Source organism: Chelonia mydas, chromosome 1 (genome assembly GCF_015237465.2).
Source record: "Chelonia mydas isolate rCheMyd1 chromosome 1, rCheMyd1.pri.v2, whole genome shotgun sequence".
Taxonomy (NCBI): domain Eukaryota; kingdom Metazoa; phylum Chordata; order Testudines; family Cheloniidae; genus Chelonia; species Chelonia mydas.
The window spans coordinates 254166355-254177409 of NC_057849.1; the positions used below are offsets into that span (position 1 = coordinate 254166355).

Consider the following 11055-nt stretch of genomic DNA (forward strand, 5'->3'; position numbering starts at 1 on the left):
TACCTTATCTAGACAAATCATTATTTCATGTAATTTAATCATGTCCCCTCTCATCCATCTCCCTTCTAAGGTGAACAATCCCAATCTTTTCAATCTCTCTTCACATGGGAGGTTTTTTTCATGCCCCTAGTAATTTTTGTCACCCTTCTCTAAATCCCGTCTAGTTCCGCAATAACCTTAGTGAGATGAGGTGACCAGCACTGCACAGTATTCCAGAGAAGGCCGCACCATTGATTTATTTAAAAGCATTATCATTTCCATATTATTCTCCATCCTGTACTTTATGCATCCTAACATTTTGTTTGCTTTTTTTGTCTGCAACTGTGCACTGAGCAGAGGTTTTCACTGATCTATCTGCCATGACTACCCAGTCCCTTTCCTGAGCGGATGCTGTTAATTTAGAACCCTGTAAAGGTGTACGAGTGGTCCCATTTCTTTCCCTCCAAAAGGTGCATTACTTTGCATTTATCCACACTGAATTTCATTTGTCATCACGTTGTCCTTTTATCGAGCTATTCATTTGGGGCTCAAGCAGCAGCCTGCAGGCATTGCCCCAGCCCCCAAATTCTTTAAATGTCAGTGCTCATCTCAGGTTTCATTTCCTTTCTTGCAAAGAAAAACCTCCCCAATATAAACAAATGGCTGGGAATGAATGTTTGCCCTGGCACGTCACCCTGACAGTCACAGATTAGTCACAGCACAACAGTCGCCCAGGGCTGTGGCCACGGCACCCCTCATTTTTTGGTAGGCCCCTGGACTAACTCTTGTCTGAAGGCTGCCGTGAGCTGAGCCCGATCCTCTGCCGAGCTGCCAAGGAGGCCTCCAGTCACCAAGAGCTGGAGGCAACCAAGTGGAGGAACTGGCTCAACTGCAGGCAACTAGCAGAAGGGAGCGGCAGAAGTGGGGGCCCAGGTCTCAGACTGCCCCGGTGGTGGCAGCATTCCCTCTGCGGGAAGAAGAGGAGGCAATGGGGGAAGGAGGGCAGGGAAGTGTGGACTCTGGCTTCCTCTTCACAACAGCAACAGCTGTCAAATTCCTTGGTGGAGGAAGGGAGGATAGCAACAGCTCATGAGGGTGAAAGGAAGAGGGAGGGGAGAGGGGAAAAAGAGACATTTTATAAAGCTGCGGGGAGCTGGGACAATTCAGAAGTGGAAAAGGAGGAACAGATTTCTAAAGGATTGGGATCCTTCAGTGAGGGGAGATAGAGAAGAGACAGAGATGGGAGAGGACCCGGAATAAATAATGGAATAGAGGAGAGGAGAGAGGACAGAAAAAGGAGACTGCAGGAGCAAAGGGACGAAGAACAGAGCAAGGAAAGCAAGAGGACAAGATCATGTAACCAGAGAGGGGGCCAGGGGGATGGACAACAGAGAACCGGGAGTGAAGATGAGAGAAGCAACAAAGGGAAAGAGAGCTGCTTTTGAAAGAAAGAACAGAAGGGAGAGGAAGATGAAAAAGAAAATAAAAAGGGAAAACAATGGAGAGAAATGAGAACAAAATAAAATGGAGATGGCTAGAATGAATCAAAGATGGAGGGAGAGGAAAAAGCTGGGAACAGAGATGTAGAGGTAAGGTCACATACGCAAGGAAAAACCCCTAACTTTGAGGTGAATTTTCTTTAATGTCAGTTCTACGATCCCCCTGACACACCCTAACTCGCTGAACATTTTGGTGAAGGAAAGGGGTGGGCAGCAGCTGAATTCTCGAGCGAAACACACTTTCTTCTGTGAGCCCTTTGGAATGGCAGGACCTCACGTGTGATGTGCGGGAGCACAGTTCCTGTCAACTAGCGCAATCTGGAGGGCAGAAACGGCACAGAATGGAGGAGTGATGGCTTCCCCTGGGGATGGAAAGGGCATGTTCAGTTGGGAACCTGTTCTTAAAACAGGGGCAGTGATCAGAGATTCTGAAGGGTTCCCTGCTCCCAGGCTTACCATTGCTTTTGGATTCTGTTTTTAAATAGGGTGGTGCTGATGTAAAACCTCACCAACACCCCTGCCTACTGCCCTCCACCCCACTGAAGAACTCTGGATTAGACTATACCAAACTGGAATGGGTAAAGGAGTGCACAGAGAAATGCATGGGTTAAAATGGAAACATCAAACAGGAATAGCTCTCTGTATCCCTGGAAAAGAGAACATTTATCTTATCCCCCATGTAATTTCTTTATGCGTTACTGCTGCCACACTACATCTTTGTGTCCCTCCCACTACATTTCCCACCCACTCTCTTCAACAAGGCAATTCCTGGTGTATTTCAGGACAATATTAACTCACTGCTCCCTCTCTCTCAGTAGGAGGATTCATATTTGCTCTTTTAGAGCTATTTAGAAGTCAGTGCCCAGCCATTCACCATTGCAGATGAGCACTAACCTGTCATAGCTCACAAATGGAATGTGTTTGCTGGTCTCAGCCTGTTGGATATTCACCCACATCATAAAAGCTCTGCACAGCTTTCCATGATTTACAGTCAGCTGTGAATTAAGTCTAGAGGAGGACCAAAACCACCAAAGCTTCAGGGCCCCAGAGGCAAACTTCCTGTCTGCTGTCCCTCACCCTAATGAAATGTGATCATTCCCCCACTTTTGAGTCCTTGATCTTTTTCACAATGAAGATGCAGCCAGCCAGCTCAGACCCTCCCTCCCCGTAGCAGGTGGAAAGCCAGCAGCAATCAACTATGCGCTGGGCCATGGCCTGCTGCTCTGGCTCAGGCTCAGCACTGCATCTAGGCCTCCTGTGATCCTGGACCTTGAAGGTACAAGGACCCTGAGTTAATTTGTTGCTGTTTACAGCATGTGCTCAGAGGAGGTCCAGGAGTAGAACAGCAAGGGGTACTACTAGTCAGGGCTGGGGGGCACTGGCAAAGCTGTGTGAGCCACGGACTAGAGTAACAGGCAGTTCTGCAGGGCTGAACTGAGGTGCATTGGCAGAGCCGTGTGAGGGTACTGGGACCAGGACCAGGACAGGAGATAGAGGAGCAGATCATGATCAAGGTACAATGACAAAGCTGCGAGGTGGCCCAGTACTGAAACAACAGGGAGTCTACACAGGTCGAGGATGAGGTACGTTGCCAGAACTGTGTGGAGAAAGCTTACCCAATGTCTGCCTGCACCCTGCTTTATTTTGCTGTCAACCCTTCCTTTTCACGAACACTGAAATTGCACTACACTCCTATGCACTGTTCAGATATAACAAGCTGGAAAGAGAAACAGATCAGCTCATTAATTTTCCTCAGGAAGGGTCTCTAGGCAGGAATTATTTTCTGCACCAACATCCATTCAATTACTTGTCTTCACACCAGTGAGATCTACAGGGATGTCTAACCCTGCGCACATCACTCATGCCTTCTCTCACTGGACTATTTTCTCCCTCTTCTCCAGTATAAAAAGCCTTCAAGAGCTGTTCCTTTTCTAATAATAATGACATGACAGAGCCAATAACAATACAGAAATACAAAATACAGTTCATTTCTATTTAAGAACATAAGAGCTGTCAGACTGGGTCAGACCAGGGTCCATCTTACCCAGTATCTGTACCAGAGCTTCAGGGGAACTGCATAGAACAGGGCAATTATGATCCATCCATCTTCCACTTCTGGCTTCTGATAGTCAGAGGCTTAGGGTCGGTCCGAGCATGGGATTCCATTGCTGACCATCTTGGCAAATGTATTTATCCAGTTCTTTTGTGAACCCAGTTATACTTTTAGCTGTCACAACATCCCATGGCAATGAGTTCCACAGGTGAGTTGTGCATTGTGTGAAAAAGTACTTCCTCTTGTTTGTATTAAACCTGCTGCCTGTTAATTTCATCAGGTGACCCCTGGTTTTTGTATAGTGGGAAAGGGTAAATAACGCTGCTCAATTCACTTTTTCCACGCGACTCAGGATTTTGTGGGCCTCTATCATATCCCCCCATGCCCCAGTTCTCTCTTTTCTAAGCTGAACAATCCTAATTTTTTTAAATCTCTCCTGATGTGGAAGCCATTCCACAGCCCTTAGCTGAAACTGTTCCAGTGCCACTATATCCCTTTTGAGATGGGGCGACCAGACCTGCGCACAGTATTCAAGGTGTGGTTACAGTCTGGATTTATACAGTGGCAGTGTGATATTTCTGTCTTATTTTCTAGCTCTTTCCTAATAGTTCTTAACATACTGCTAGCCTTGATAAGGCCCCAATAAACCACTGTCTTTCTGGTTTTAAGATTCTATAAGAGGAGGATCAAATTAGTCCCTAGGAATAGAAATCTACAGTTAGACCAGAAGTATCATTCATAATAATAAATATACAAAAGGCTCCATGCAAAGAGGGAAATGGTTTGGAGGATCAGTAACTTTCTTAAAGGCAGAAAAGGTGTAGAGTAGCAGATCTATGGGAGTGCAGTGAGTTTGCAGATCTCAGCTGTTTGATGGGTGGGTGAGCAATTAAAAAAGAGTGCGCTTTTTATATTAAAGGAGCCAGTCACTGCCCTTTTAAGAAAAACAGCACAAAAATTCTTGAGTGACATGAGAAATTGCTTAGACAGTGCAGCTCTATGAGAGAGAGGTACCTGGAGGCAGATCAGAAAACATCGCTAGTTTGGTACTTAACTTGAGCAGAGACTACATTTCTCCTCTTACCCTAGTGTAGGACTGGAGCTCATTGGTGGGCTGGAGAAAGAGGGGAAAGGACCCTCTGCAATGAAAGAACATTGAGATTGGAATCCTTATTCACTCCAGCACAGAAGGTCCTCCAGTATAAGGTTGGAAGTCAAGCTACTGTCTGAAAGAAGTGGAACCCTCACACAGAAGGAACAAGGGGCCCAGATTTCCAAAAGGGACTAGTGACTTTGAGTGCTTGAATATTTTGGTGCCTAACTTGAGACACCTTAAAGGGACCTGATTTTCAGAAAGTGCCCCTGAAAAACACGCTCCCTCTTCCCCCAAATAACTAATCACTTTTGGAAATCTTGGCCGAGATACTAAGTTTCCCTCTTACCGCAGGATGAGGACTGGGGAGGTGGATCACTGCAGGGAGCAGAATGGGTGGAGAGAGCCAAAAGCAGAATGAACATGGAGGCTGACAGGATGGTAACTGGGGCCAGATAAGTACCTGAGAGATAGATGGGGCCAGGGAAGGAGAGAGCTCGAGGTGATAACTGAGACTGATTGGTGAAGCAGAAAGACCCTTGAATAGCGGCGTCCATGAGGATGCCCAGCCACACCGGGCCTAAATAAAGGTAAATAACTACAAGAATATTTCTAAAAGAAAAACCCACTTTCAAATGATTACTACAGTACTTATCCACCACTCTCCAGCACCAGCCCAGATTTCACAGAGTCCTTGGAGGACTAAGGCAACCCCACATGCTAGTGGCATGGACAGTGTCCTTCTGCCAGTAGGCCAAGAACAAACATTGCCTACTTCCTCAGTTCTTTTCCAGCAGTATAGCTTCTCACACACCAATGGCCCCACCTCACCTTACAGGCCTGACCCAAAGCCCACTGAAGTTGATGGGAAAACTCCGACCTAATGGTGAGTGTGTCTCGCTACAGTACACCACCACCCTGTAGATGTGGGGGATTCCAGATGGAGGGTCCTCTTTGCCATTTCCACTCATTGTAGACTTCATAGTATCATGAGGTTAGAAGGGACTGCAAGGGTCATCTAGCTGAACCCCCAGGTGAGATCTCAGCCTTCTGTCCTCCCAGGTGCCAGGCCACTGGTGAATTCTGTGGGGAAGGGAGGAACAGGTCCTGGCCCCCAAGCAGCCAGCTTTCAAATATGGTGACTGAGAGAAGTGTTTCTGATTCTCTCTCCAGAAAGGGCAGGGAAGCCAACTGCACTAATAAAAACCCCAGAGAGATGAGAGGCAAACACAAAGTTGCTTTTCATTTGCAACCCTTAGACAGCAGCTTGACAAGGAGATTTGAAATATGGTCAGCTAGGGACGGGGAATGAGAAGAAATCCAACCCCACAGAAATCCCTGCGGGGAAGACCCCTCCTAGGGAAGCATGAGGCACTGCTGACTTGTCCCAGCAGCAAAGGCCAATTCCGCTTAGAGTTAGTGCCCTAAAATCCCCCCCTTTGCACACACCCTTGGCCAGCAAACGGTGCTGCTTCACCAGCCCCCTGTCAAAGTTTTAGTGCAAACTCTACCTGGCCTTGCCGCTCGGGAAAGGCCGATTTTAGCAGCTGGGCTAGTTAATTAGCAACAGAGCAGGAGCTGTGCGCGCCACCCTCCCCCTTTGCCTCCGCATTCCCCCGGAGTGGGATGGGAAGCCTCATCTCCCGCTGAAGGTTCACACAGCTTGGCGGCAGAGCAATTAAACAAAGCGGGGATGGGGAGGCGGGAGCTGATTATTGCCAGGGAGCGGGGCGCTGAGCCCTCCCAGCGCAGGCTGAGGGGGAGAGGGTCCTGCAGGGCCAAGCCAGCTGTCTGTCTGTCTGCATCTCGCAGGGCTGCAATTCCCAACCCTTGGAGCTCATTCACAGAGCGAGGGAGAGAGCCCCAGAGCGTGCTAGCGAGGGAGTGCGCGGGGCTGATGGCTCCTTGGGGGACCGGATGGCAAGTGTGACAAATCGGGACACTTTTCGGGGGGGGGGGGGGAGATAGTTGCCTATAGGACAAAGCCCCTAGTAGCCGCAGGTCGGGTCACGCTAGAGGGGGGCAATTATGACATTTTAATGTAAATAGTCCAGCTCTTGTAATCTAGGGGTGTCCCAGCTCAGGACATGTCAGTCCCTGTGCCTTTAGGGGCCGGTCCAATGTGGGGGAGAAGAAATGCAACCTCTCCGATTTGTCGTGTGTGTGTCCCCCCCCCCGTTGTAGCCATAGCTACGTGCTTGTGGGTGTACACACAATCGGAATGCACAATATTCCCTACATCAATGCCCTTCCCCCCCCCTTATCTCTCGCCTTCATCTCCCAGCTAGATCTCCAAGCCTAGGGACACAGATCACCGAGAGGCTGTTTGCCCCCGAAGCTCCCCCTCTCATTTCGCTTTTCTTTCCTTTGAAGGGCTCTTATATCAATGTTTAATGAAGTAGCTGTCTCTCTCCCCGCTTCGGATGAAAGCTCCCTGAGCGGCTCTTAAGGATGGGGTGGTGGGGGTTTGGGTTTTTGTTTTTGGGAAGGTGTGTGTGTTTAAAACCTCCCCGCTGAATTTACTGCTATTGATTTTCTGGCTTGGAGCTAGCACCGAGTATTCAGCAGAGAGCTCCTCTGCAGAATGTGTGAAAGGCGGCGGTTTGGATAGAGAAAGGGCACCAAATGCAGTATGCGTCAAACAGACCATCGCTCAATGAAGTCACTTAGCTATTCAAAACATGTCCAGCCATCACTCAACCGTTTGCACCAAGAACTGGGGGGGGGGGGGGGGAAGGGGGGCGACCATTCGCGCTTCTTCCCGGACCACAACCGTTTCCAAACAGCCTGCTTTGGTGAGAGACGTTAGGACACAACACAGGTTATTCCCTCCCCGCCTCCACCCCACCCCCAAAGCTCCAGGGCTGGTTTTAGAAAACCAATTCTGCGGTATCCACTTCCCGCTCCTCATCAGAGCGATCAAGGCTAATTCGGTTAAGGTGGACCCATGGAGACATGGACATACGTGCACATTATCTGTGGATGTCCCCACCCCACCCCCAATCGACCCTCCTGCTTAGAGTCTCGTCTGGAACACCGATTTTACGATGCACCGAAATGCTGTGTGTGTGTGTGTCCATAAACCACACATTTGCATCCGTGCCCCTCTCCTTCCAGGACGTGATTTGAAGACCCCCCCCCCCCCATGCACACATACTCCAATAGCAATACGAAACAACATAGATTTAAAAGCAAAGTGCTGGCCTCCTCTCCCCACTCCCCCCCAACGTCTGAGTCCAGAGGCTGGCTGCATCGCTGGTTCTCCAGTGGCCATCAGACATGTCACTGTATGTGGGAGCTGAGTTGCTGCTCAGTTTCACCACATTATACTTAGGCTGGTTTTCTGTTCAAAGACTTATTTATTTTTAGACTTTGCAGTAACCCTTTAAAGAGAACAAACAAACAGGGGGGGGGGGACCCCCGCAAAAACAAAACCCACCCCAGCAGCGTGTGGCTGCTCAGAGACATTACGAAATGCGCTTGAACTCTGCTTGAGCTGACTGGAATCATTCGGATTTTCCAAATAAGGCTGCTTAGACAGAACAAGATTGGGGGTTAGGTGTGTTTATCCCCCCATACAGGGAACTTGATATTTACATATGAGGTGTTTTGCCGTTTTTTCCCAGTTCCCAGACTTATGATCATCAAAGCAATTTGCAACGGAGAGCAATTATTTCACTCTGTTATTATAGCCAACAGTGCACCAGTTATGTAGCATTTCGCTTGCTTTCCCAGGCAATAATGATCCGGAAAAAGGCAGATCACACAATTGCTTTTAACAGGGTCTCTGGATGTTTACACAGTGCATAGATTACTCCAATTAGGAGGGGGTTTTTTGGAAGGGGGAAGAGGAAAGGATAAAGGAACAGAGTAGAGAGCATATTTTACCCCTCTTATTGCCTTTTCTTTCCTCAGCAACTAACCCAACCACCCGTGTTCCACGGTGGAAGTGAGAAAATGGTGGAATGTGGAGAGATTTATTTGGGGAGGGGGGAGGAGATCCGGAATCAAATACCTTCCAGGCAGCAGGTTCTCCATAATCCAGAATGGGTCATGACTTCCTCGTTCTTTTTGCTGGTTTCGTTCTCACTGACACTTTTAGTCTTGCAAACCCCTCTGGAGTAAAGCCAGTAGTCGGTCCCCACAGCTATGGTCATCAGGCTGAAGGCAGCGAAAGCACCAACGGTGGTTAAAAGCATCTGAACACCTCTGTCAAAGAGCCCCATAATTCTTCATTATACAAATACCCAACCGCCTTCTGATTCTTGGGGTGTGTGTGTTAATAAAATAATAATTCCACTACTAATATAATGGGTATATATATATATATAGAGAGAGAGAGATATCAAAAAGGGAGGTAAGAAAGCCCACGGAAAACAGTGTAAATTATAAAGACCACACGGGAAGAGGCTTGCCTTTTAAATCGGAAACGTTCCGGTTGTAATATAAAAAAGAAAGAAAAAGAAAAGAAAAAGAAAAGAACAAAAAAGACTAAAGCGAGAACCCCCCCAAACTGAGATGCCTTAATCCCTTTTCCTAAAATTCTGGTCTCCAGTTTCCATATGTAATGGCTAATTTGGAGATGGCTTCCACAGTGAACAGGGGAGCAGCAGCAGCAGCATCCTCAACACAATCTCTCATTATCTGGACCTAGACAGTTAGAGATTGTAAGAGCAGAGATGCAACCTTCAGGCGTCTTGCTTAGCTCTGCAGCCTGCGCCATGAAAATCCTTTTTCTTCTCAGTTATCTTCCTGGGATTTTTGTGGTTGGCTTTTTGGGGGGTTCAAATTCTTCCTTCCTTTTCGTCCTTTCTTTTTTCCTACCACCAAACCAGACTTCCCAGTATACTGTGAGCCCTTGATTTCAGCGGTACAGGTGCTGAGCTCTTGCCTTCCATGGCTTTCCCCACAGCAGCAGCGGCAGTTGTTGTTGTTGGTAAAGTGGGCAAGAGAGGGGGGGGTTTCTCCCAGAGAAGCGAGACGGATTTCCCTCCTCCTCTTGGCAAAGCTTCTGAAAAGAAGGGAACCGGTGCCTTGCTGCAGGATTCGCTGCCTCTGTCTCTCTTCCCTTGTTAGCTCCTCTCCCACCTACTGCATTACCGTGGTGGTGCTGAAGTGGACAGCTCCCCTGCACCGATTTCCCCGCGGTGCTGAAGAACAGCTCCTGTGCCTCTTGCCCGGGATGCTGATGGGAAACCGGGGGGCAAGCGCTTCCTCTTCCTATATCCTCTTTTCCCCAGCGTCTGCAAATGCGAGTGACCCTGCTCTGCTCGGAGGAGCAGGGAGGGATGGGGAAGGGGTTGATTCGCCTTCCCACTTGTCCTTTCCTGTTTTTACCCCTCTTCTTCCAAACCCTGAAATGATAACTCCCCTAGGATCCAGGAGCTGAGAGAAAGGCGTAGCTGGATCTCGCTCGCTCGCTCTCAGCCCAGCCTCCTTCGCATTCCAGCGATACGTGCCCAGAGCTCCAAATACAACCCTCACATCACAATTAGACCAGCACAGAACTTCAATCAGCCGTTTCTCTTCCCAGGAGACGGGGGAAATGTAACGTGGAAGGGTAATTCAAAATTAAATAAAATGTTTTTTTTTTAAAAGCACTTTTAAAAGCACTCCATTATTCTAGGGCTGGCTATAAGTTACATAGTGGGGTTTTCCCCCTCTCTCCTCTCGTTTCTTTGTCTCTTCCTAACTAATCGTGCATGAATCTCTGGGTGGCTTTCTCTCTCTTTGTAGCTTTCCTTGAAATCCCAAATGCTGCTCCAACAAGCAGACATTTTGAAAAGATTAGTAATGAAAAGGGCTGCTGCAAATTGAAGTGTCTCCTCTCAAAAAATAATGCTCCTTTCCTGCCTCCATTTGAAACCGAGAGGTGCGTTGATTGAGTCCATTCGAATCAAAGTCGGAATAGTTAATTGTATTTTTAGTTTCCTGTGTCAGACATAACTCGTTAGTACCGAATCCGAAAACATGTCTATAACATTGTACAGTGCTGACATCAAAGCATGTCATAATCCTTTCCCCCTTCATTACACTAAGTTAATTACATTATTCACCTCGCTCCTCATTCTATATGTGTAGCTGTTCTTTACTCTAACACCAGTAAAGAGAAAAATGACTTCATCTAATTCCTGATGCTACAGATTTAATTTCTCTCGGATCAGCTTCATAGTTCAGAGAACAAGAGACCAGAAGGGCTGCTTTAGGTTTACTGTTTTTCTGCCAGAGGGGGGATGCAGGGAAGTTGAATCAGTTGGAGCGTTTGAGACACGTTGCAATTTCATAACTCTCTCTCTCTCCCCCCTCTCCCGCCCCCCTCCGCTGAGCTCATGCTTATAAGACAATCTCTCAGAGGTCTGCTGAACGCTAAAGAGTTTGTTAAAAAAAAAAGTGAATTACAAACCAGTTTGCACCGGGTATAAATTAATCTC

At 47.8% G+C, this 11055-nt stretch overlaps 1 protein-coding gene across 2 annotated transcripts in view; it reads right to left on the bottom strand.

The window, feature by feature from the left end:
- The window catches only part of CACNG2 (calcium voltage-gated channel auxiliary subunit gamma 2), a 60242-nt gene extending 49567 nt beyond the window's left edge, over positions 1-10675 (bottom strand). Inside the window, exons 1-2 of one of the 2 annotated variants that reach the window (XM_027825101.3) lie at positions 9311-10673; positions 8640-8785 (exon numbers count right to left, since the gene is read on the bottom strand). In XM_027825101.3, the coding sequence (XP_027680902.1) occupies positions 8640-8781 (142 nt within the window). In that variant the 5' untranslated portion in view covers positions 8782-8785; positions 9311-10673. Of the gene's footprint in view, positions 1-8639 lie in introns of both variants that reach the window. The other variant, XM_007062644.3, reaches the window with a different exon arrangement.
- Positions 10676-11055: the final 380 nt, after the last annotated feature.